Source organism: Phocoena sinus, chromosome 15 (genome assembly GCF_008692025.1).
Source record: "Phocoena sinus isolate mPhoSin1 chromosome 15, mPhoSin1.pri, whole genome shotgun sequence".
NCBI lineage: Eukaryota > Metazoa > Chordata > Mammalia > Artiodactyla > Phocoenidae > Phocoena > Phocoena sinus.
In genome coordinates this window covers 260,886-286,244 of record NC_045777.1, presented here as the reverse complement: position 1 = coordinate 286,244, position 25,359 = coordinate 260,886, and the positions used below count along the sequence as shown (strand labels likewise).

General features: G+C 66.8%; 1 protein-coding gene across 14 annotated transcripts; it reads right to left on the bottom strand.

The window, feature by feature from the left end:
• LOC116740006 (uridine-cytidine kinase-like 1) lies at positions 1-23,541 on the bottom strand. Of its 14 annotated transcripts, none has more exons than XM_032605064.1 (29): positions 23,488-23,541; positions 21,278-21,403; positions 20,953-21,095; positions 19,805-20,685; positions 19,473-19,699; positions 19,048-19,359; positions 18,782-18,906; positions 18,618-18,710; positions 18,354-18,452; positions 18,101-18,271; positions 17,693-17,887; positions 17,447-17,548; positions 17,075-17,137; positions 16,478-16,576; positions 15,964-16,205; positions 6,603-6,805; positions 6,254-6,360; positions 5,053-5,223; positions 4,852-4,923; positions 3,931-4,120; positions 3,786-3,847; positions 3,144-3,160; positions 1,262-1,360; positions 1,088-1,181; positions 939-1,001; positions 730-852; positions 525-632; positions 299-455; positions 1-214 (listed from the first exon to the last, which is right to left on the bottom strand). In XM_032605064.1, the coding sequence occupies exons 2-29, from the start codon at positions 21,399-21,401 to the stop codon at positions 135-137; spliced, it is 4,422 nt and encodes a 1,473-aa protein (XP_032460955.1). In that variant the 5' UTR covers positions 21,402-21,403; positions 23,488-23,541; the 3' UTR covers positions 1-134. The 14 variants fall into 14 exon arrangements, 13 of the variants coding, with proteins under 13 accessions (XP_032460955.1, XP_032460956.1, XP_032460958.1 ...); XM_032605065.1 differs by lacking the exon at positions 23,488-23,541 and adding an exon at positions 23,189-23,236; XM_032605067.1 differs by lacking the exon at positions 23,488-23,541 and having other exon boundaries at positions 19,048-19,194; positions 19,288-19,359; positions 21,278-23,158.
• Between the last annotated feature and the right edge of the window lie 1,818 nt (positions 23,542-25,359).

Sequence of the window (25,359 nt, the reverse complement as noted above, 5' to 3'; positions counted from 1 at the left end):
TTAATTTTCAAGTTTTATTTTACAAAATGTTTAGACAAGGTACACCGGTAACACGTTTTTTAATTAAAATAAGTTAACATCTCTACCCTGTAAGCCCCCGGGGAAGCAGGAGGGGTTGGGGGTGGGGAGGGCGGCTACCCCGCGGAGCCCCCTTCCTCCTCATCGCTGCCATCGGGGACGGCGTCCGTCCCGAAGTAGCGGTCGCCGAAGTTCCCTGGGGGAAGAAGCAGGTCCTTGTGGTGGGGGCTCAGGCCCACCTGCCCCCCCAGCTGTCACTGACAGGGCCGGACAGCCTCACCTATGCCGGGGATGATGCGGAAGAGATCGTTGACGCGCTTGTCCACCGCCGTGGTGATGATTCTCACGCGCGGGAAGGCATAGGCCACCGAGTGGACGCCCATCTCCGCCATGAGCAGCGACAGCAGGAAGATCTTGTCCTCGGGCACGTCGTGGTCCTGCGCGGCGAGGGCGTGAGCTGGGCCCAGCGCCCGCCCCCGCCCACCGCCCCCCTCCCGCCCACTCACCAGCAGCACCCGCACCGCCATCATGGCCGCCGCGCCAGTGGACACTGTGCAGTCCATCAGGATCACGTGGTCGTCACTGATGTCCTTGGGGAGCCGCAGGTAGTGGAGCTGCAGGCAGCCACAGGGTCAGGGCGGCCCAAACCGAAGGCTGCACCTGGGCTCCCCGTGCCCCGCCCTCCCCCCACCGGACCCCCCGTCCCCCCACCTCGGGCTCCCCGGTGAGCTGGTTGGTCTGGATGAGGATCGTGCCGATGCGCACGTCCTTGCACACGGCCCGCAGCGCAGGCTCCATGGTCTCACCGGCCCGCAGGATGGACACGCCTGTGATCTGGGGGGACGAGGGAGGCTGAGCTAGCCAGACCCCCGCCTTCCGGCCGCCCCAGTCCCTTGACGCCCAGGTCGGGCCCCTGGTACCTGCTTCCCCGCGTAGCACTTGCCCGAGTAGTCCTGGCCCTGCGGGGTCTGCACGACGCAGTCCTGCGCGAGGCGGGGGCGGGGCGTGAGCGCGAGGCGCCTCCCCTCCCCCCTACTCCCCCGGCCCCCTCCCTCCCCCCGCCCCGCACCTGGAAGGGCAGGAAGGAGAGTGCGTGCTCGATGAGCAGCCGCATCAGCCTCTTAGAGTAGAAGATGAACTCGTCGCGGCTGGTCTCCCGGTCCCTGCCAACGGCGGGCCCGGCTGGGTTAGCGAAGGTCGGCCCCGCCCGCCCGCCAGGCCGGGGGAGTGGGACGGGCCTCACCTGATGATGGTGTGCATGCCCCGCACCTGCGGCGTGCTCTTGAGGACGCTCAGCGTCCGGGGCAGGGGGTGGCACTGGTGCGCTGAGGCCAGCGCGGCCCTGGGGACACAAAGCGACTGGGGACTCAAGAAGGGGCATCTTCCCGCAGAGCCCCATCCTCCCGCCGCAGACTATAGGGGGCAGTCGTGGTGGGCACGGTGGGTGTGCAGGGTGGAGGCCACCCTCCCAGTGGCTGATCTGGAGGGAGGGCCCCATCCCGAGATGCCCTCCGCCGTAACAGCCAGGCAGTGGTTAAGAGACACGGTGGAAGGCAGAGCAGCTGACCGTTAGGCAGGAAGCAGGGGCTGCGGTGCGAGCCTCCCTTCCCGCTCCAGGTCCCCTCCCCGTTCAGGACCTGGCAGTGGGAGGGCGAGGCCTCACACGTGCAGATGAATCTTAGCCCCCAAGCCGGGCATCTGGACCCCAACCTCAGGACACCTCTCCCTGGGTAAACAGCTGAGCTTTGGGGCCAAGCCCCGCCTAAGGCTTCCCCCCAGGTGATGTGCGGCCCCCTCAGGAGAGGCGGGCAGAGCTGGCTTCGCACAGCCCCTGCTGCCCCAGCCTGGAGCGGGGTGGGGGGGCGGGGAGGAGGAGGCGGAGTGGGGGGGCGGGGAGGAGAGGGGCGGGAGGAGAGGGAGAGGAGGGCGGGGCGGGGCGGGAGGGGAGGGGCGGAGCCTGCAGAGCGCCGGGCACACCGCGCGCAGGCAGCACCACGGCCAGAGCACTCTGTCCTCACAGATCCCAGCGCAGCTTCCTCTGCCCACCACGTGAAGAGGCGAAGAGTAGGTCAGGGAGGGAACAGGGCAGGAGACCCCAGGGTTTACAAAGAAGAGGAAAAGAAGAGAGAGAAAAGACCACTTAGCGGGGAGCACGGTGGTCTCCGTGGCCACCGGCTGGCCTGGGGAAGGGAAGAGCAGGAGGCGGGGTTGGCGGCAGGGAGACCCTGCAGCCCGCGCCCCCGGGCCCGCGAGCACCCGAGAGTCCACTGCATTCGGCCCTGCGGGCCCCTCCCTCCCACCCACCACAGCCACGCTTCCTGGAAACTTTTATTTCTCGGAAACAAGGCTTCCAGGAGGACATGACGTGGCCAGACCCGCAGGTGCCCCGGGCCGGGTGAGAGGCAAGCGGAGACTCATGCGCGGGCAGGAAGCTGGAGGCCGGCGCCCGGGCCTGGAGGCATTTCCAATGCAGCTCGAGCTGGAGGCTCGGTCTGGTGCTTCCCAGCTCCGCCGACCACTGCGTGGGGACAGGTGCCCCATCCCTCTCGTGGGCAGGAAGGACACACGGCCCAGGACTCCTGGGGGCTCCTCCTGGCTCTCTGTGCCTCGGCTCCAGGGCCAGGGTGGGCCGGGGTGCCGGGATGCGGGGGGTGGGGTGCCTCAGCACCGCTTCGGGGAGTAAAGACCCGCCCCTCAGCTCAAGCAGAGAAGCTGCAGACCCAGGCTCTCTGGCTGCTGAAGGACAGGCCTGTGGCCACTGCCCTGGGGCACAGCGGTGCTGGCTCAGGACAGCTGTGCCCTCGGGTCCAACCCCACACAACCAGCCCCAAGTCGGGCAAGAGCCTCCAGAGAGGTGTGGCCAGCCTAGAGTCAGGGTGCTACGTGAACTTGGGCAAACACCTTAACCTCTCTGGGCCTTAACTCCCTTGACTACTGGCAAGGGCAGGTAGAAGCGGTGTGGCGGCCACCACACCACTCCTTCTGTGCCGGGGGTGGGTCCACCACAGGGGGTGGGCATGGTGGGAGGGGACCTCGCTGCCTGCCTGGGTGACAACCCAGACTCCGAGCTCCCTGTGGATGTTGGAAATGCCTCCGTCTGTGCAGACGCGTGTGGGAAGTCTTACCTGACACTGAGCTCACGCTGCGGCAGCGACACAGGGAGACACAAGGGAATGGGGTGGGGCATCAGTGATAGCAGCACTGCTCACCTCAAAGTCACCGGACGGCACGGCCTGTCGCCACCGTGTGCCTCAGCCAGCCAGGCCACCCCCACCCGGGAACGGACACACCGCAGCCCCATAGCGGGAGGGTCCCGGGGGGCTGCCTGCCATGGGAGGGGGCCAGCTCCCTGTGGCCTCTGGCGTGGGCACCTCTGGGCTGGGCTGTCAGAGCCAGGACCCTTGGGGCTCTGTTCCGCAGGCCCCGAGCACCCCATCGTGAAGCCTGACCGAGGGGTGGGCGGTGCCCTCGGCCGGCCCGGGGTGTGTGACCTCCTAGGATGCTCAGGACGTGGGACAGCACCAGAACCCAACGGTGGCCCAAAAGGGTTTGGAGGGATAGGAGCGCACCCTTCCGTGCGAGGCCCAGCTCAGGCTGGGGGCGCTGGAGATACTCCGTGGAGCCCAGGGGTATCTCAGGGAGCCCAGCTGCCTCTGGCCGGCACACGACGGGGCGGTAAACGTGGGCGCCGCCCAGGCAGGTGGCCGTGGGCGGTGGCAGTGGGGAGCGGGGCTGGCGGGGCCGCGGGAGCCCGGGCGCCGGCTCACCTCTTCTAGCTGGCTGTGCACGTGCTGCACTATCAGATCGATGGCCACCGTGTTCCCACTCCCTGGGTCGGGACAGGAGGCAGGGTGAGGTCCGGCCTCGCCCGCGCCCGCCCTCCCCCCCCCCCCAGGTGGGCCGCAGGCTCACCCCGGGGCACCACGATGTCCGCCACGCGCATGGTGGGCTGGATGTACTGATCGAAGGCGGGCTTCACAAACTTGTTGTACTGCTTGATGACGCCCTCGATGTCCCGGCCCCGCTCGCTAATGTCACGGCGTAGCCGCCGCACGAGGCGGATGTCAGAGTCCGTGTCCACAAAGATTTTCATGTCCAGGAGCTGGGCGGGGAGAGTGAGTTGCTGAAGAGGGCCTGACGCAAGAGGCTCCAAGGCCCTGTCACCAGCAGGACCAGAGTGAGCACCAGGGGACGGCCTCTGGCAGACACGTCTGGTCCGCGTGTGGGCCCAGGCGCAGACCAGGCCTGCGCGGCACCGTTCGGGTCTGGATGGGGCGGGGGCGGGGGGAGCGTGTGGTGTGGCTGCGTGGGGGGGCGGGTGTGCATTGCACGTGGAGTGTTGAGCGTGTGCGTGCGTGGCGAGCAGTGGGGTTCCTGGGGCCTGAGCACATTCACACTCGGGACCAGCGAAAGAGCAAGGACAAGGGCGTAGCCGGCTCTGCCCCCTCGGGCCCCAGCAGGGCGGGGAAGGTGGCTCCCAAGGCCTGGCCCGGAGTGGGTCACACCGGGGGCAGCTGCCCAGAGCCTCCCAGGGGAGAGGATGTCCTCACAAGCAGTGCAGATGCAGGAGGCTGGCTCCCTCCCAGGCAAGAATACACACGTGCACACCCACAGGTGAACCCACACCCACCAACATCGCTCTGACCCCGGCAGCCACATGGACCCCAGAGAAGAGCAGCCGAAGCCCTGACTCGGGGGGTGAGATTCAGGAGCCAAGGCCGCTCCTCACCCAACTCTGGGGCTACGGCACGGGACAGAGATGCAGGCAAGTGTAAGGGGAGTCCCACGGGAGGATCAGGGAGCCAGGCCATCCGTCCTGGAACCCGTCCTCACCTCCAGCAGTGTCTTGTCAGCAAAGGCCATGATGCCCTCGAAAATGATGACGTTTGCACCGTAGAGCGTCTTCTGCAAAGGAACCGTGTGTGTTGAGGCGGCCCCCAGGCCCCTGCGCCAGCCCCGTGCAGCTGGGCCCAAGGGCATATATACCCAGTCCTTCTTCCGGCTGTGGGTGGTGGCTGAGCCCAAGGGCCTTACCCAGTCCTTCTTCCGGCTGTGGGTGGTGAAGTCGTAGATGGGCACCTTGACACTCTTGCCTTGCTTCAGCTTCTTGAGGGTGGAGATGATGAGGTCGAAATCAAAGGCATCTGGGTGGTCGAAGTTGAAGTTGTTGTGGGCGGCCTGTTCCTGCTGCTGCCTGGTGAGCACCTGCGGGGGGAGGAGCATCTGCGGGGGGGGGGAGGAGCACCTGCGGGGGGGAGGGGGGAGGAGCACCTGCGGGGGGAGGAGCATCTGCGGGGGGGGGAGGAGCATCTGCGGGGGGAGGTGCACCTGCGGGGGGAGGAGCACCTGCGGGGGGAGGAGCATCTGCGGGGGGGAGGAGCACCTGCGGGGGGAGGAGCATCTGCGGGGGGGGGAGGAGCATCTGCGGGGGGAGGTGCACCTGCGGGGGGAGGAGCACCTGCGGGGGGAGGAGCATCTGCGGGGGGGAGGAGCACCTGCGGGGGGAGGAGCATCTGCGGGGGGGGGGAGGAGGTACATCTGCGGGGGGAGGAGCACCTGCGGGGGGAGGAGCACCTGCGGGGGGAGGAGCATCTGCGGGGGGGGAGGAGCACCTGCGGGGGGAGGTGCATCTGCGGGGGGGGGAGGAGCACCTGCGGGGGGGAGGAGCACCTGCGGGGGGGAGGAGCACCTGCGGGGGGAGGTGCATCTGCGGGGGGAGGAGCACCTGCGGGGTGAGGAGCACCTGCGGGGGGAGGTGCACCTGCGGGGGGAGGAGCACCTGCGGGGGGAGGTGCATCTGCGGGGGGAGGTGCACCTGCGGGGGGAGGAGCACCTGCGGGGGGAGGTGCACCTGCGGGGGGAGGAGCATCTGCGGGGGGAGGAGCACCTGCGGGGGGGAGGAGCATCTGCGGGGGGAGGTGCATCTGCGGGGGGAGGTGCACCTGCGGGGGGAGGAGCACCTGCGGGGGGAGGTGCACCTGCGGGGGGAGGAGCATCTGCGGGGGGAGGAGCACCTGCGGGGGGGAGGTGCATCTGCGGGGGGAGGTGCACCTGCGGGGGGAGGAGCATCTGCGGGGGGAGGAGCACCTGCGGGGGGAGGAGCATCTGCAGGGGGAGGAGCACCTACGGGGGGAGGAGCAGCAACGGAAGGAGAAGCAGCCACGGGCTCAGGCCCCAGGCCAGGGCAGGAGCCATGGACCTCGTGGAGGCAGCTGCTCATGCAGGACTCCCTTACCTTGTAGAAGGAATCCATGGACAGCAAGACCACCCAGGGCACGTCCAGGGCCTCGATGATCATTCTGGCCACAGTGGTCTTCCCAGAAGCACTGCCTCCCCCCAGGCCTGTGCGGAGGGTCAGAGAGACCCTGAGCGGAGCGGCCCAGGTCAGCCTCACAGATGGGTCCCAGTGGTGCCCGCCACCCAACGCTGCCTCCACCCCGGGCTGACCTGGACCGAGGGGCCCGCGCAGCGCGGATCACGGAAACACCGGCTGGGGCGTGGCGGTGGGTTCTGCCCGACCCGCCCACTCGGGGGTCTGGGTGGGCGGCGGCCTCGGCCCAGCCACGCACCACAGCCACGCTCACCGATGGCGAAGGCCTCCTTGGACTGGGTGCCGTGCTCGTTGTACCAGGGCGGCCGCCCTGCCGTGTAGATGGTGCGCTTGCTGGTGCGCAGCAGGGGCGGCTCGGACTTGCACTGGCTGGTGGTGCGCTTCCGGGGCGAGCGCCCGGCGCCCACAGGCGGGAGAAGCCTGTCCAAGGACTCCGCGTTGCTGCTGCCGCTGCTGCTGTGGGGGGCGGGGGCACGCTTGCCTTGGCCCAGGGCCACCACCCCCCCTGCCACCCCACGCTGGGCCTGGCGTGACTGGTCCACACGGTGCCTTCACGCAGGCACGTGGGCATGGCCAAGGTGAGCGGGCTCGTGGCAGGACACAGCACACCTGGCTGCAGCCCGTCCGCTGGGCCCGGGGCCTCAGACTGCCACCGTCCACAAATCCAGAGGGACGGCAGGTGGCAAAGGAGGACACAAGGGGAGTGCTGACCGGGCCCAGCTCTTCCTCCCACATGGACCGGGCCTCAGCAGGGCCACGAGGGCCCCCTTTCCCCCAGGAGATGAGAGGTGGGCACGCCAAGGCCAGTCAAGACCCTGTCGAGGACTGTGTCCTCTCCCCAGACACACTCTGGGCGGCCCTCTAGTTTTGTGCCACCCTGCAGGACACGCAGGGAGAGGGGCTCCAGAGACAGAGGCCGCTGACAAAAGGGATGGGCCGGCAGTGGTGTGGACGGACGGGGAGGGAGACCCGGGGCGCCCTGCTGAAGGGCGGAGGCCCCCAGAGGCTGTGCACAAGGCGGGAACCCGCCTGGGAGACGCAGACGCCATCTGTGCCTGCTCTCGCCGTGCCACGCCACTCGAGCGGGGCTGTGCTGACTTCTCTGTAGCTTTATACCCCTAAAAGGCATGGAAGTGATGACTGGCCCAAGGCCTCAAGGCCTCAAAGCCTTCAGGGACAGCTGGGGAAGCTCGGCTGAGGGCCCTATGAGAGGCAGCGTCTGCCCGATGCCGGCTCAGTCTATGCTGAGAGGCTGGGACGCAGACTCAGTGTGAAGGTGGCCCCAGGGGCAGGACCAGCTTAGGAAGAAGGCACTTCCACCACCGCCTGAGAGAGAGACTGCCCACAGCGTCAGCTGGCAGACCCGCCCCAGAGACTCCGAAGGCAAGCCGATCGTCTAGGCAGGAAGAAAGTACCGGGAACCTGGGGGTGCACCGGACAACCCCGGCAGAATGTGTGTCCACCCGCAGCTGGAGCCCCAGGGATGGATGCTGCCCGGGACGCGGGCGGGAACCTGAGGAGGAGCCACACACAGAAGGCATCCTCGAGGCAGAGCTCCCCGAGCCGTAAAAGCTAGCGTGAGCCTGTGAGACTCGAGCACAGAGACGGCCACCTGTCCTTGAAGCTCGCTGTCACCGCTACAGCCTCTGCTGTCATGGCCAGGGCACAGGGTGCTGTGAAACTGGCCTGCTCAGGGTGGCCCGAGCATCCCCCGCCAGGAACACTGGCGTCTCCAGCTGTGCGGTGCTCCCAGCACACCCAGCGTTGCCAAGAGCCAGGAGGACGGCGCCTGTGTGCACACATGTGTGGGGCGGGGGGGAGCGGTGGAAGGAATTAGCTCAGGCCTAACACGTGACGAGCCACACCAGCAGCTCTCGAGGGCACAGAGGGCCGTGTCAGCACAAGTTACGCAGCAGGAAAGCCGGCCATCGGATGTGACAGGAGGCGTGCAGCACCGTCCGGGGGACAGACAGCACCGGGCCGCCTCGGTCCTCCGTCACTGGGACGGCGTGGCGAGCAAGCCCCGGGAATCACTGGCTGCCTGTGTTGCCTCTGGAAGTAGCAGTTACTCGTCCGTGGAGCCAACAGCACAGTGGGACACCCAGATGACGGGGCAGTGACAGCTCACTTGATGCCTTGCGCAGCCAAGCAGGAAACGGACGGAGCACAAGCAGCGGTGTTTTCAAGCCCCAGCCGGAGGGCAGCGCTGGCCGTTCCCCTGGACGCACTCATCCCCCAACAGCGGGCACGGGGCCCCCAGGGCTCACACACAGCCGCCCTCCCCGCGAGCGACCCACAGACCCTGGAGATGACCGACAGCATATAGCCGGGGAGGGCAGCTTCGCACAGCCCCAGAGGAAAATGTCCAGTCTGTGCCTCCTACCCGGGGAGGAAAAGCCAACACAGAAAACCTGGTTTGCAAAGGAGCGGGCCCTCAGTGCCCCAGCAAACCCGCCCTTGCGCCCAGCACGCTCACGGACAGCCAGACGGCCTCGCGGGGCCGATGTGGGATGGGAGGCCTGGGCTGGCGCTGCTGTCGTCCCCCTGCTTTTCACCCCAGGCTGGTGCCCTGGCCTCTCCAGCAGAAGCCCTCACCCCTCTCTGCGACTGACCCTTGTCCTACTGAGGTGACGACGGCCACTACCACGGACGACTTCCAAGGCCTGTGGCGCGGACAGCCCGGGACAGACACCTCCTCAGGGAAGATCCCAAGGTTAGCCAGGGATGACCTTGCCAGAAATCCACCCGGCCGAGGGCTTGCAATAGGCCTGATGGCATCAGGCCAGTTCTGCAACCAAGTCCAGCTCCACTGCCTCCTCCAGAAGCCCGGCTCTCTCTCAAAGCCGGGGACAAACTCACTGTGCCCTCGGAGCAAGCCTCACCCCGTTTTCACAATAGGACAAACCATGACATGGGAGAGCCTTCACCTCCTTGCTCACGGATGGACAGGGTGCTGCCAACCACAAGGACAAAAGGCAGTCCACCAAAGGGTTATGAGCCCCATGGACACGCGTCGGCTGGTAACTGAGAGCCCCAGGCAAAGCCGGCAGCCGGTCCCAAGAGCACCTGGCCCGTCTCCGCCCTGATGTGCACTAGACATGGCACCCGGGGCTGGGGGTGGCCAAGACGCAGCGAAGATGGGCAGCCTCACCGGAAGACAGCAGGCCAGCCACTCACCTGCCTTCTGCTCCAAGGGCCCAGCACCCCGAGACCCTGATGCCAGGGTAAGCCTGGGGGCTGCTCATGGCCAGGACACAGGGGAAACCGGGCCACCAGGGTGATCCCAAGTGCGTGCAGGGCACCGCCGCACTGCCTCTTAGAGCCCTGGCAGCCCCCTGAGCTGCTCCTCCATGGGTGAACAGCACAGCAGGGGAGAGGCTGAAGTGGGGTCCAGGCCCTGGCGGGCAGAGGCTGTCCCCTGGGAGGCGGGGGGCCAACAGGTGAGAGGCCCCAGGAGCCCGTGCACTCAGCGCCGGCCGCCTAAGAGGATCACCCGGCTGGGCTTGTGCGCTGGCCTGATATTAATAGCACTGAGCTGCCGAGAACAGCCAGGCGGGCCTCAGGCCAGCGTCGGGTGTGAACCGCCCCTCCTGTGCTCAGGCTGGCACACTGCCCACCCAGGGCTGGCTGAGGACCACCGTGCCCCCCTCGTCCAGAATGGCCTGGAGAAAGCTCCAGACCTCCGGGCTGCCGGGGACGGCAGGGCCCACCCCCGCACCCCACCAGCGGGACAGGGAAATCGGAGGTGTCTCTCAGCCGCCAAGCTGTCAGCGAGCAGCGGAGCGGAGCTGAGCACCCCTGCCCCCAGGTGCCTCCGAGAGGCATAAACAACCTGAAACTCTACCCCGCTGAGGCCTCCTCCGAGAATAACTGCCCGCCCCCCCACCCTCCACGAAGGCTCCAGCACGTCCCCCAAGGCCACCCGTGCTCAGAGCTCAGCTGGGGACACAGCCACGCCCCAGTCCGGCAGCAGGAGGCAGAGCAGGCCCTCGGGTGGGCGGCTGCAGTATTCACTGCCGTCCCAGGTCCCTGGCCCCCTCCCTGTGATTAATCCAGCCCACACACCAGCTTTTCTAGTCGGCTTGACAGCATCAAAGTGGAGACGGCTGGCGGGGGCTCAGGGGAGAAAGAGTTTCACTTGGGGTCCACACACTGAAGGGGGCCCCTCCGGGGCGCTGCCTCAGGGTAACAGGCCTGCCCCGCAGTAGCTGCTCCCTCCTGCTGCGGCCCTGCCCGGCGCACTCAGGCGCACTCAGGCTCGGGGCTGAGGAGCCCTGATGCCCTGTCCTGCTTTAGGAAAGTTTCCCGGGGGAGTGAGTCAAATGAAGCCAGAAGCAGGAGGGAGGAGCTGGCCCGCTGGGGCCTGGCCTGGGTGGGCGGGGCCGCCCCAGACTGGCTCAGGGACAGGGAAATCAGGGCAGCTTTCTCAGAGCAGGGAGAGAACTGGGGGACTGGGGGGGCTGCAGCCCTAAAGGGGTGCAACAGGCTCCAGAAACTTGTACTGTCCCCACCCCACCCATTGGAAATCCCCCTGTGGGACCCCCCTCCTTCCCCGCTGCTCTAGGCGAGTCCAGCAGGCTTCCTTCCAGTCGCCCAGCGGCAGCCCCCAGACCCGTGCCCACCCGGACCTCACCAAGGGACAGCCCGAGGGGGGTACCCTGTCACCGCTGCGAGGTGCTCACTTGTCCACCGGCATGTCCAGTGCAAAGGTAGGCCGAGGTCCCCGTCCTCACCGGACTGACCTTCCGGAGGGACAGACACACAAGAAGCCAACGGCAAGGTAGACGGACCAGACCACATCGTGCAGCCACGGTGATGCGGAAGGCGAAGCCAGAGCCGTGGTCGGGCGGGGAGAGCCTCGGTTTGGAGGCATCTGCACAGACACCCGGACACTGACCAGAGCCAGCTCTGGCCCCCTCGGGCCGCGCAGGGACTGCTGGGGAGGCGGGAAGGGGGAGGGCACATGCTTGAGGAACATCGCAGAGAAGGCAAGGTGTAACGGGAGCGATTCCCCCGTGACGTCCAGAGGCAGCTCCAGGGCCACCCCATGGGCCCTGGCTCCCCTCCTGTCCCCTGAGGACCACGCTCCGAAGAGAGGAAGACCACTGCCGCCCCAGCCCCGTGAGGGGCACCCATGCCCACTACGCGGTCTGTGCACGGGGCAGAGCCAGACGGCTGCTGCCAGCGTTCTGTGTCTGCAGGGAGTATTCTTCTCAAGAGCTTATCTGGTCTCAGGCTACATCAGATTCTCTGGAACTAACAAATGTCACAGACTCAGGTCTTCCCTCTTCCCCCCTATCACCCTGAGCCAGGCTCGGAGTCACTGCTCCCCAGGAGGGGGTGAGCCTAGAGGAACACAAGATGCTCCTCCAGGCCCAGGGAGCCTCTTCCTGCCGGCATCTCGCCCCTGCGACCCCTCTCCCCGCCCGCCCAGCGGCTCTGCTGGCAGCACCCAGACAGTCCCAAGCAGTCCAGGCCGCGGCACTTCCCAGGAACAGGCCCCTGGCTGGAAAAGTTTCCTTTGGCCGCTGGCCCTGGCCCAGGGACGGTTCAGATCCAGAAGTGAGGAGCCAGCCCTCGCCCGAGGGCCGCTTGGCCGTCACCCCCTGGGGCCTAGCCCGAGGCTGACAGCGGAAGCCGCCCCCCCCCCCAACCAGGCGACAGCGGCTCCCACCACTTCCCCGCCTGCAAAGCCCCCAGAGCCTCCAGGGTCCCCTCCCCCGGCGTCTGGCCGGCAGTCGGAAGGCACTGAGCACCGCGCCGCCCAGCATCACGACCTCTGGCCCTCGAGTGGGGCAGGCCGAGTCCGTGCGGCTCCCGGAACGCACTGACCACCTGGGAGCATCCGGCGGGCGCACAGTCCAGCCCGGGTGCTCGCTGGCCCGGCACCCCGTCTGCTCGAGACAGACCGAGGCCCCACGCGGTCCCTGCCCACGGGCCCCTTCCCGCGGCCGTCCGCGAGGGCCCGCCACCGCCAGGCCCCGGGGACCCTCCGCTGGTCCAGGCTCGGCACCCGGAGCCGCCCCCACCACGAGACGCGAGGGGCGCGCCGCGCCTACCGGTCCTCGCTCTTCCCCTCCAGCCGGTCTGGCTCGTCTCCAGCCGCTGGGGGCGGCGGCAACGGGCGGGGGGCTTCAGCTGAGGCCGGGAGCGCAGCCATGAGCTCGGGGGCCCCTCCGCGGGCTGGGCGGGGCTCGGGGGCCGGCCGCGCAGGCTGTCGGAAGCTGTGGTTCGGGGCCCGGCAGCAGGCGCCCGCCAGCGCGCCCCCGGACTACAATTCCCATCAGGCTGCGCGCGCCCCGCGGACTACAAGTCCCACCAGGACGCGCGCGCCCCGCAAACCAGAAGCCCCACGAGGCCGCGCGGCGCGAGTGCGGGGAAGGCCCCCACCCGCGCTTTACCACAAACTCAGCTGCACAAAACCCCTGGAAAAAAATCAATAAACATTTATTTGATACAGTCATTTTTAATACATACAGTTGATGGCCCGCCCCCGTGCCACTTGGGGCCGGGGGGCGGGGACGAGGACCGGGGACAGATGGTCACAAGGCGGGCGGGGCCCGAGCTCACCGTCAAAACATCTTGCAAATAAACACTTTGTAGATAGAATATATACGTATATATATGGTTACAAGTTGATAGCCGGAACCTCTCTTTCGAAATGCACTTATTACGGAGAACTGGCATGAAAAACACCCAAACCGAGAAACCCCAAGTACAGGATGTGTGGCTGCCAGGCGGGAGGTGCTGGCTGCCCCTGAAACCCCAGGCCTCCAGGACAGCCGCCTGGGGCCCACCCAGGGGGACACACCGGGACAGCCCTCCCCTCTACGGGTCAGGGTGCACCCACTCTTTCCCTTCCAAACCAGAGGGACAGGAGGGGCCTACGACTGGGAGGGCCACCAGTCACACCAGGGGACACTCATCTGCCCTTTGCATGAGCAGAAAAGCGCATCCTATTTTCGCGTGACGTGTCGGTCCCTTGAGTCGACCCTCTCCTGTTCTCAGGGCAAGGGGGGTGGGCTGGGCCAGAGGTAGATCTTCAGAAAGGGACCTGACACTGTGCCCTGGGTTTGGGGTCTCAGGCAGGGTCCACACCCACCACATGGAGGGGGGTGTCTGCCGCTCAGTCCCTCTCATTGAAGGTGTCAGTCAAGGCTACCTGGCTGCACTCCCACCAGAGTGGGAAGTGGGCAGATCTTGCTGAGGCACCCAGGGCTCTGCCACCGTAGGAGGAGGGCTCTGAGGACCGGCTTGCTGCTGCCACCCACCAGCCAGAGCATGGAAGCCGGGAGGGAAGAGGGGAGAGAGAGGGGTCCAACCCAGCGCCACTTTTGGCCGCAGTCCCCACGCCCACCTTAAAGACAAAGAAGGGGGTTAAAGTGCTAAACATCAAGTTACCCAGGACCCCACCTCTTCCCACATATCTGGTGGGGCTCCCACGCCAGGGACCACACGTGGACTTTCGGGGGTGACAATGAAACGCATCCCCCAGCCAAAACCAGCCCCCGCTCCCCAAGGGCCAAGTACCTGAGAGGCCGGGGCAGGCAGCTATCCCCAGCAGAGGTGTTGAGGTCCAACCTCCTCCAACCATTGGTGACAAGGACAAAGTGCGCGTGGGGCTCCCATCAGTGCCTGCTCCCCACCCTCCCCCCGGCAGCTGCCCCTGCAGTGGCTGCCCGACCCACCTCCACCTCCACCAGCTGTACCCCAGTGACACCCAGGAACACAGGAAAGAAAGCCCCCCTGCCCTGAAGTCATGCTGCTTGCCTCAGCCTTTGACGCTGGATTACCTGCACCTGCCCAGGCCTCTGCCCCCTGATCAGATCAGGTGCGTGTGAGTGGGGGGGAGTCCGTGTCTCCGCACCCCCTCCCTAGCACATCAGGCCAGGACTGCCCGGGGTCAGAGCACTCTGGCTGAAGGAAGAAGCCGGAGACGGGCAGCATGGTGCCTCGGCCCCAAAGCCCTCCTGGAAACTGTCTCCCTAGTGCGGGGTGAGGAGAGCTGAGCCCAGATTGGAGCCCCTCTTCTCCAGGGACTGGAGGAGGACAGGAGCTGGGGGGCAGAGGGGTGCCCAGTCAGCACCGCCTCCCTGAGCAGGAGGGGGACCCCAGCCCAGCCCCCAGATCCACCGTCGGCACCAGGAAACCCTTAGCACCAAAATGTCAGATTGTTGTGAGTTTTCATATAAAAAACAGAATTAAAAAAAAGGTTTGTTACTTGTCACAGCAACAAGACTGGCATCCACTACACCCAGGAGACACACGCACACGGGCAAACATCAAGATTCACATCGTCCGGGGTCGGCAAGGCCGAGCCCTCAGCCCTCCCCCACCCCCCAGTGGAAAAGAGCCTCCATCCGAACCCAGCAGCTCTGAGCATCCTCCCTGTCCCAGCGACGCCATGGTTGGAAGGTGGGGCCCAGGCAGGAGGTCAGAAACCACGTGGCTGCATCCTCAGGGAGCCCTGGACTCCACCTGACCCAACCTACAGACCTCGCTGCCCTCAGGGCACCAAAGAGAGCCGAGACAGAGCCCTGGAGCTGCCACCAACCTACTATGACCTTGGCCAAGCTCCCCCTGGGGCCTTCGGCTCTCACATCAAAAGGCCACACAACCAGAAACGAAGGAGCAGCTAAAAAAGGGGGAAGGAGGCTCCCAGGGGAGCTTGGCCACAGGCCAACCCAGGCCAGCAAGAGAGGCTGCTTCCCACAGTGGTCACTACTCGAGCCAGGCCCCAGGTCCCTGCCCCTCATGCCCGCGGGCCCCAGGTGACCCCGGAACCCAGACTGGCCCATCCCTAAACCCATCAGGCTACCCGACTCAGGCCAGCGGCATTAGCGAAGCTGGAGGCTGAGGCCAGAGCTCACTTCACGTGGCCCCTGCCCCACAGCCCTGCAGTTGCAGAAGCAGAGCCTCTGCCTGGCCCCGAGTGGGGAGCACGACTGGGGACGGTGGAGCAGGGCTGCCTCTGCCACCACGATGGACACGGGCCCGTGGGGCAGGGCCCGAGCGCAGCAGGGGCTGCACCGCAGGGGAGGGTGGGCCTGGAGAGGTAGAGAGCAGAAGTGCAGGAACCAAAAGACGGCGGGGTGGGGGTGGGGTGGGGTGCGGTGGGGCGGGCAGGTCAGCACGGCAGCTGTCAGACTTGGGGTCTGTCCCGGGAGGTAGCTGGGGGGTGCTGGGGTTCCAGTGTCGGGTCACGAGGTGAGGCTGCTCAGGTACCCTCATCAGCCCAGAACCACGGGCCACCAGGGACCCCCGATGGGGCGCGGAGCTCACACGCCGAGGACCAGAGGCCACCTGCCTGCTCCGTGCCGCCCCAGCACCGAAGCCCAGGCTGCAGCCCGTCCTCTTGCCGGCCCGCGAAGGTCCCTCCAGACTATTGCACTTCTGCAGCTGCCCTGGCCCTCCCGGGAGCCCCTGCCCAAGGTGCCCTGCGGCAGCCTGCGTGGGGCAGGGCCACCCTCGGGGAGGGGAGAGGGCTGGCCGCCCCCGCTGGACAGATGAACAGGCAGGGGTGGGGGGTGGAGGCCTGGAGGGCAGGAGGCTCTGGAGCCCCACCCTGGACAGAGGGGGCCGGGCCCCACCCACCTGCCAGGCTGCAAACTCACTTCTCGGGCGCCTTGCCGGCTCCCAGCTTCCGGCCAGCAGAGCCCCGGGCCCCCTTGTCTCTGCCTCCTGGGGGCCAGTCGTCCCGGTGGGGAGGCGTCCCAGGGGCTGGATCCTCAGGGGGTCGCTCCTTGGGCTTGCGGCCCCGCTTCTTCCCGCCAGCCGGACTCTTCTCCTTTCTGGGCACCAGGGAGTCTGGGCCCTTGTGTCTGGGAGGCGGGTCTGCCGAAGTGCGGAACCAGTTCTGGGGGACAGAAGCAGCGATGGAAACCCTGGGGCCCAGGACCCCGGAGGGCGAGGCGGCAGGGGACCCGGGGCCTGGGGACACCCAAGCTTCTCTAGGGAAGCTGGAGGCTGCTCTGAAAAGAAACCAGCAGGTTCCTCAACGTCGCCCACTCGCTCAAGTGAAGAGCCGCCACCCTGACGCCCCTGCCCTTTCCGGCCCCTCCATGGGGCCAGCGCATCCAGCCGCAGGCCCAGCAGGGCTCTCCCACCAGGCCCCTGTCCCTGACGCACCTCCGCGTGGGCCTTGAGGATGTGGTACTTGACGCCACTCTCGGAGCTGAACTCCTTGGGACACAGCAGACAGCAGTACTTCCCCACCAGGTGGTCCCCCTGGAAGGCACAGGGCAGTCCAGCCCCTGGAGGTTGGCCCCCACCACTGGCCCTTGGAGGACCAGAAGTACCCAGATGCAGCCAGGACCACCCCAACCTGTGTGGCTTATCTGGATGGGTGCCTGACAGGTGTGCTCTGGGGACCCACGAGGCCACTCTGTGGCAGGACCACCAAGGTGTCCCCACTGCAGGGGAGGTGGGAAGCAAGGAGAGGGTGAGAAGAGGCAGGTGCTCCCGGGAAGGGTCGCAGCCCTTTGCAAAGGGCCCTTACCCCAAGCCCAGGTCGGGCTGTCCCAGCACAGATGAGGAACCCCCATAGGCAGAACCACCCAAGACTGAGTGACTGATGGCTGGGGCTGGAGGCGGCGAGCGTCCTGGGCTGCGCTGGCCCTGGCCCCACAGGGGCAGGGGCGCTCACCCGGTGTGTGCGGACCCCTGGGGGGCAGCTGGGAGCACCAAGCACGCACGCCTGGCCGCCGGGAGGGCCTGGACACTGACCTTGCTGCAGCTGGCCAGATGGGCCTTGAGGCCGGACACGCTGGAGTAGATGGCTTCGCAGCACTGGGGGCAGGAGGCGACCGTGGGGGCGGGCCCTCCGGCAGGTGCCCCCCCACCAGTGTGCACCCCTTGCCCAGCCCGGGGGACCCGGGGCCCATCTGGGGCAAGCGGGGGGACTTGATCCCAGGAGCCACCCCTGCCCAGGGGTGTGGGCAGGCTGGGCCGCTAGGGCTGAGGTCAAGGCCCCTCTGCCTGTGAGGCTCCGTCTGAGGACCCTTCAGGGGCCACGTGGAGGGCTCCCGCCAAGGCCAGCCCTGGGCCCTCCGTCCTGAGTCCCAGCGTTCCCATGCCTTCCCAGCCTCCCTGGCTCACATCATTGGGGCAGTTGACGTGGCCCTTCTCCTTGACCTCGTTCTTCCACTCCTCCAGCAGCCGGGGGTTCAGCACAGGAAGGCCGGGCCGCGTGTAGTTGAGCTGCAGACGTGGGCGGGCGCCAGGGTGAGCTCGGAGCTTGGGCTGGAGGTGACCCGGACGCTCCCTGCTGGGCTGAGAAAGCCCTCAACCACGCCCTCCCAGGTCACGGGGGCTCAGGCTCAGAGACTGGGAGGCTGGGCTCACCCGCGCAGTCTCGGGTACCAGGTCGTCCTTCATGCGCCGCTTGGTCCAGTCTCGGGCCAGCTCGTCCTCCGCGATCTCCTGCAGGTGGAACACAGCGACCTGGGCCGACGTGCGGCGGATGCGGCCGCTGGGGGTCCGCTCGACACCCAACAGGTCCTCAGCCTCGGGGGTCTTGTCCGCAGGCTCCTCGGGGGGCTGCGGGGGTGGGGAGGGGGAGGCCGGATGAGCCACAGAGAGCACGTATGAGCAAACGCACGGGGGACACGGGAGCCCACCCCAGGCTCACTCCCCCCGACCCACGACGCACATGGGCCCCCGGGAGGGAAGGCAGAGCACACGTGGCAGGCAGCACACGGGTGCGCCTGCCTGGTGCCCGAGGGACAGGAGGCCGGGCTGTGGGCCGCTCACCGGGGCCGCGTGCTCCGAGCGCACGTGGTAGTCGTGGCCGGCCTTGGAGCGGTAGGTCTTGCCGCAGTGGGTGCAGGGGAAGGAAGGGGTCTCCACCTCGCAGGGCGGCTTCCCGCAGCGTCGCTGGTGGTACTGGTAGCCCATGAGGCTAGAGAAGGCGGCCCCGCAGCCCTGGGGTTCCGGGGGCAGGTGAGTGGCCGGAGAGTGGCGGGCCCCATCCCGCCTGGCGCCCGCACCCGCGCGGCCCACTGACCTCCTGGGGGCAGCGCAGCCGCCCCACCTGCTTCAGCACCTTCCGCAGCCACTCCCGCTCCTCGCGCTCGCCCGCCTCCGAGGCCTCGGCGTCACAGGGCTGCGGGGCAGGCCAGCTTCAGTGCCCCCGCCACCACAGGGCCCCGCCCCTGCCCAGGGGCTGCGGCCGCGGACGTCCCTAGCCAGGCACGGGCGCCACGAAGCCCCGCTAGCGGGAGGCCAGCAGTGAGAGCCGGGCAGGCGTGGGGGCGGACCAGCGGCAAACCTTGGCGCTGTGCTCCGCCATGGTGTGGTAGTTGAGGCCCGCCTTGGACTTGAACTGCTTCCGGCAGTGCTCGCACTTGAGCGCATCCTGCAGCTGCAGACGGGCACGCGTGTGAGAGGCCGGCCCCGGGGCGCCTCCCCTCCCAGGCACGGGGGCAGCCTCACCTTCTGACACACTTCCATGTGCTTCTTGAGCCCCACGAGGGTCTTTCGGGTGACCACGTTGCAGGTGGGGCAGACGGCCTCCCCCCGTTCGTGGATGGCCCGTTGCCACTGCTCCTCAGGGCCACCTGTGGAGCAGGGCCAGGGCCTCAGGGGCAGGCAGGAGCTCCCAGATGCCCTGGACGTCCATGCTTGGCCCCCGTCCCCGCGGCTTGGGACCCGCCCCACCCTCAAGACCCGGCCTGTGCCCCGCCCCCGGCAGCTCCCACCTGGGGCTGGGTGGGCCCCGGGGGCCGGCACCTCCTTGCTGACAGCGCTGGTGGGGGCTGGCCCCCTCTTCCGCACCTCCTCAGGGACCGGCCCCTCCTGCTTCTTGGCGCGGTGGATACGGGCTTTGTCCTCCGCCTTGGCCAGGCCTACGCGCGCACGCGGGAGGGGCAGGTGCAGGCTGAGGGCGCGGCCGCCGCGTGTGCTTGGCCCCACAGGTGCCCGGCTGGTCCAGGCCTCACCTTTGAGTCCGAAAGTCCCTGAGATGGAGGGCTGCTCACCCGTAAACTTCTTGGGTGTCTTCTGTTTCCTTCCTGACTCGGGGGAGAGAACACAGAGGACAAGGCTCTGGTCAAATAACCATTGGGAGGCTCGGGCCGGCTGGCCGCTGCCCCCGCCCTGCTGCCGCCCCCTGCTCTCGTCTTACTGTGCTTCGTGCGCTCCGCACCCTCCTCAGGCGGGGACACGGGGCCCGTGGCCCTCGGCACCTCCTTGCCCCCCAAGGCTCTGCTGCCCAGAGAAAGGGGGCTGCTGCTGGGGTCTGTGCTCAGCTGGAAGGCTGAGCTCTGGTCTGTGGTGGACGGGCCGTACTCGCCGTTCTCCGGCCTCGCCTGCTTGGGCGGGAGGGGGCAGGCATCCAGGCCGTCTGCGGCCCTGCAGAGAGCAGGGAGGTAAGGGGCGGGAGGGCCCGCTCTGGGCCCTGTTACCCCTGAGCTGCAGCCGGGGACACCCAACCCCACCCAGCAGGAGTCCCCATACCTTTTCTTACCGCTGCTCCTCCCCGCGGCCCGAGGAGCTCTGTTCTCAGACTTGGTCAGCAGCGCCATCTTGCAGGGCGGCGTGTGTCTGCTGATGGCAATGGGCCTGCTGACCGTCACCGGCTTACTGACCACAATGGGCCTGCTGACCGTCACCGGCTTCGCAACTGGCACGGGTTTCGTAACCGTCACAAGCTTTGTCACAGACACCGGCTTGTTGATGGTCACTGGTTTGGTGACCGGCACTGGTTTGTTGACTGTTACTGGCTTGGCAATTGGCACAGACCTGGTGACTGGTATAGGCCTCGTGACCGGCACAGCCTTGGTGACCGGCACGGGCCGGCTGGCCGGCACTGGCTTGCTGACCGGCATGGGCCTGCTGGCCGGCACCGGCTTGGTGACCGGCACGGGCCGGCTGGCCGGCACGGGCTTGCTGATGCCGATGGGCTTGCTGACTGTGACGGGTTTGCTTACTCCAATGGGCTTGCTGACCCCAACGGGCCGACTGACGGAGACTGGCCGGCTCACTGGCCCAGGCCTGGGGGCAGGCAGGGGTCGGTCCACGTGGTTCCAAATCCGATGCTTCTCCAGCTGGGTCTTAGAGGTGAATGCAGCCTCACAGAAGGGGCAGGGAAAGGCCAGCCTTTCTGAGATGGCACCCTGGGTGGAGAGGGCAGGCGTGGACACCCCCAAGCCAACAGCCAGGGCAGGGTGGGCCCCAGGCCTCCCCTTCCCCAGGCCGCAGCCCCTTACCCCTTGGCACCGCTGGTAGTGGTACTTGAGCCCGTAGATGCTGGGGAACTCCAGCCAACACCCAGCGTTTGGACACTTCACCCTCGAGTGCGCCTTGAACTCATCTTTCCACTGGTTCATCAGGGAGAGCTGGGCGTGGGAAAGGCCAGGCTGTCGACCCTGCAGCCACCCAGGCCTCTGCTGCCCAGCCCCCGACTCAGCACTGTCCCCAGGCCTGTGGGAGCCCCGTACAGGACCCGCTGGGCCCCAGGCCGTCTCTCGAAGCCCTCGCGCACGGAACAGCCAGTGGATCTGGGCTGAGGGCTCGGCACTGGACACGCAGCAGGCGAGCCTGCCAAGGCAGTGGGCTCCCCGGCAGACCCTGTGAGAGTCCCACCCAGCCCTCGGGGAGCTCACAGGAATGTCTCGGAGCGCCTGGTTCTCGGCTTTCGGACGCCCCTTTTTCTTCCCTTCCGTTCTGTCGCTGGCTGGACTTCCCGGGTCAAAGCAGAGAGGGGCCTGGCTGGGCACTGTCGGCCCACCCCGGCCTACCGGCAGCCCTGCAGCACACGACACACCAAGGCTCAGAGGCTGCATTCCCTGCAGGCACGAGGGGCAGGAGGCCGTGGCCCACCCAGGGTGGACCTCTCCTCCCTCTCAGGAGCTGGACATCCCGGGAGGCCCACGCCCAGCACTGGCGCCTGTGGCCACCTGGAGTCGACCTCGCCCCGACTCCTCTTACCTAGCTTCGGTGGGTCGTGAAGCATGGGAAGTCGGACCTCATTCCGGCCGCCATCCCTCCCAGGCCCACTCTTGCTGGACCCCGGGAGCCGGCGGCCTCCTCCAACACAAAAGGGATCGGTCATCTCTGCAGAGCAAGTGGACAGCCCGTGAGGTCCACTGGGCCCAACTCGGGACTTGAAATGGGCCGCTCTCGACCCTGCCCCAGACAGGCCCACTCTCCAGCCTGAGGAAGGGGAGCCTGCCCGCCGGTGTCTTTGGCCACAAGGGAAAGCAGATGAAGGGGTGGATGGGCGGGGGCGGGGGGCAGTTCCAGTTTAGGGGAGGGGCTGCTCAGCCAAAGTCTCCCTGGATGACCCAGAAAACCCTATCAGCGTGGAAGAATCTCGCCCTGTCCTGAAGCCTTCACCAGCTCCGGGGGGCTCCCTGCCTCCAGACACACAATCCCAGAGAGCGAGAGAATCATGCATCTCTCACGCACCTGGTACTTGGTGCTTAGCTGGGGATGGCTCCAGGAGAGGCGGAGTGCCCCAGGGGAGGAGGCCAGTGACACCCCTCGGGGGCCAACTATGACACCAGCGTGGCTGTGCTGGCCCCACACCTAGAAGCACCTTCCCCAACAGCCCCACCCAGACCCAAGGCCACGCTCTGGGGCGCAGGTGGGTGCCCTCGCATCCTTCTCCTCAGGACACAGTTGGAAGATGGCCAAGGTGGGCACTGAGGGCCCCAGCCCACTCCCCAACTGCGGACACAGCCTCTCCAGGGGGAGCAGACCAAGGACCCTGCAGCACCGGCTTCTGGTCCCTATGCCAGCTGAGCCACCCTCCCTGACCCCCTGCCCTGCTTTGTTTCCCGCCGGGGCCCCTCCAACCAGACGGATGCCCCATGCTGGATCCCTCGGCCACTCTCCCCCTGGCTGACCTCCTCACCTCCACCCTCCAGAGACTCTGTCCCCAACCTACAGGCACACCAGCGCCACTCCAGAGACGACAGGCCCCTGGCCACAGAGAACATTCCGCCGACTGAGGCTGGGCTTCAGTGGGCCCATTCTGCTGGGGGACCCCAGGCTCTGAGAGCTGGGGCGACTCTGAGTTCAGCCCTTTTAGGTCCTCCCACAGGGACGCTTAAGGCCACAGAAGAAGAGGGGAGCGGAATGTGGGCAGGTTACCCCTCCCCTGATGGTTTCTAACTTTTTTTTTTTTTTTTTAAGGCTGCGCCACACAGCATGTGGTATCTTCATTCCTGGACCAGGGACTGAACCAGTGCCCCCTGCAGTGGAACCGTGGCGTCTTAACCACGGGACCGCCAGGGAAGTCTCCTAACTTCTAACAGAGAGAAAAGGAGGGATCTGCCGTGCCTAGGAGGTCCAGAGGCCATCTGGGCGGACTGAGATCAGAGATCGGGACAGTCACTGCCCATGGTCAGGGGGCTGCCTACATCCTGGGCCTGGGGTCAGTACGGGTCCAGAGTGCTCTAAACAAACTTCTCTGGGAGCCCTCACACTGATACTTCCAAGGATACATGCCAGCGCCCTTCTGACCCCAGCAGAGGCTACTGTGGGTACCTGCTGAGCCCCACCTTTCCAGCCTTCCTCCAGCTTGGGTGAAGAATTCGGAGTTGGGAGCCCCCGGGACCAGGGCTGGCCTAGGAGGCAGAGACTCCCCTTCCATTCAAGGCCTGTGACTCGCGCACCAGGAGGAGAAAGGGCTCGCCCCTCCCCAGAGGGGCCAGCAGGATCGCAGAGGTGGGACCCTCTGGAGGGGGGGGATAGGAGCGCCTCGCGCTGACCGCAGGCGACGCTGGCGGTGGGACCGCGGCCCAGGCCGCTCGGCCCGGGACCCCGGCCTGGGCCCGGGCGCGCGGATGAGGCCGGCCCGGGGACGCACACCTGGGGGCTGGCCTCGCTACCCACCTGTCACCTGCGGCGGGTGCGGGCCCGGCGTGGCCCCGGAAGGGCCGATCCCGGGCGCCTGGGGAGGGGGGGGCCCAAAGGCAGTGAACCAAAATGGCGACTTTTTCTGGAGAAGAAGGAGGCAGGGACGCGACGCCGGCGCGGGGCGCGGGGCGCGGCGCGGGGGTCCGGGCGCGGCGGGGCCGGCGGGCGGGGGCTCCGGGTCCGGCCCCCCGACCCGCGCGCGGGGTCAGGGTCGAGGGCGCGGCCGGCGCGGGGGCCGCCCGGGGTCGCGGCCGGGAGCGCGGCCGGGCGCTTACCTGCGGCGCCCAGCGGGCCGGGGCCGGGCAGAGGCCGGGGCCGGGCCGGGCCGGGGCGCGGGGCGCGGGGTCCGGGCGGCGCAGGCTGCGCGCCGCGCTGCGCACATGCGCGCTCCCGCCCCTCCCACCTTTGACAGTTTTACTGTGGGGGGGAGGGGGCGAACTCTCGCGGTATTCCTGCCGCTATCCGCGACGGGAGAGACGGGTCGGGGGAGGGGGCCCGTGCGGCCATCCGCTTGCCCGGTACCCCGTCCGTCGCCTGCGTGGGCTGGGCCGTCAGGGCGAAGTGGCCAGTTATGCCTCCGTCGGGCGGGAGGTGTTTTTCAGGCATTGGGGTAAACTGAGGCACGATGGGGCGCTGTGTGCTGCCCCAAGCCCAGCGCGCACGGATGGAAGCGACGGGAAGCTGCAGCGAAAGAGGCTGCCCTCCCCTGGGACCTTGAACTCCTGGCCCCGGGGGCCTTGAGCCTGCAAAGCAGGATCCAGCCTCTTTTCCAGCCAGCCCTGTGACCACGTCTGCCTGTGGCCACCCTCAGGAAATGGCCTGGCTCCTGGCAGTGCCGGGGCAGTGTGAGGCCATGGGCTTTACTGGGGTGACTGAGCAGCCTGTCTACTTTAGGGCGGTGGTCCTAGACCAGCAGCCAGTGCCCTCCTTGCTCCTTTGTGCCCCAGAACTGGGCTCTTGGCAGGGATGCTGGGATCAGGTCTGGGGGTGACAGGGCACCCACCTCACCGAGACTTGGAAATGAATGGAGTAGGGAAGGAGCGCTAGTTTGGAGACAGAGGTAAAAGGTGCTCCTCCTTCCCCGAGGCTCTTTCTACCTGCTCTGTCCACACTGGGGCAGGTTCGGCTACACTGTTTGTGGGCAGGGCACAAAACATGTGGGCAGATTTGGAGTCTTCCTTTTCTCACAGGGACCTTTGGGAGCTGCTTCTCTCGAGGCACCAAGTGTCCATACTGGGGCAGAGGCAGGGAGGGGCCCTCTGTGGAGGGGTCAGTCAGTCCTTCCTTTGGAAATCAGAGCCAGAGAGACCTGTGTAATTCTTCCCTCATTCACTGTGCCCACCCCAGGGTCAAGACATGCAGGATTTCGGGAGGGGGGGGGGTCAGTGTGTGTGCCCTGAGGTGCATCCAATTGGTAGGTGTGTGTCTGCATGACCACATATGTCAAGCTGTGTCCTGTTTGGCCATCAAGGTGTCAGGGTATGTCTCTGTGTCCCGTACTAGGTGAGAAAGATCCTGGTCGTATGTTAGCGTCCAAGTGACCGGACACAAGGTGTGGGGGGATGTCTGGGTCTCGGTGGGTGTGTGTCCAGGCCACAGCGCGTCTGCATGTCAGGGCAACGTGTGATGTTATGTGTGTTGTGTATGGGGTGCACTGTGCCTGGTGTTTTTCTGTATGTTAGGAGATCATGGGATGCTGGGACCCTGTGTGTCAGTGTGCTGTGTGTCTGGACGCTGGTGTCATTGTGTCTCTGTGTGTTGGTGCGTGTGTGTCCAGACTGCAGGGCTCGGTTTATGCCTCTGTGTTAGTATTTGTGTGTCTGGTTTCTGTGTGGGTACGTGTGGGGGCATGTGCTGTGACGTGTGTTTCTTATGTCAGGGCTTTCACTTGTGTAGGGGGCTAAATGGGGATCCCCAAAAGAGAGTCACTTCAGATCCGTGGAACCTATGAATGGGACCTCATCTGGAATAAAGGTTTTGCAGACGTGATTAAGTTAAGGGTCTTGAAATGAACAGATCATCCTGGATGATCCAGGTGGGCCCTATGTCCAGTGACAAGTGTCCTTGTAGGAGGGAGATTTGGCAGAGATTTGGAGATTTAGGCAGAGGTGATGTAACCCTGGAATCCAGAATGGAGTGGTGTGTCC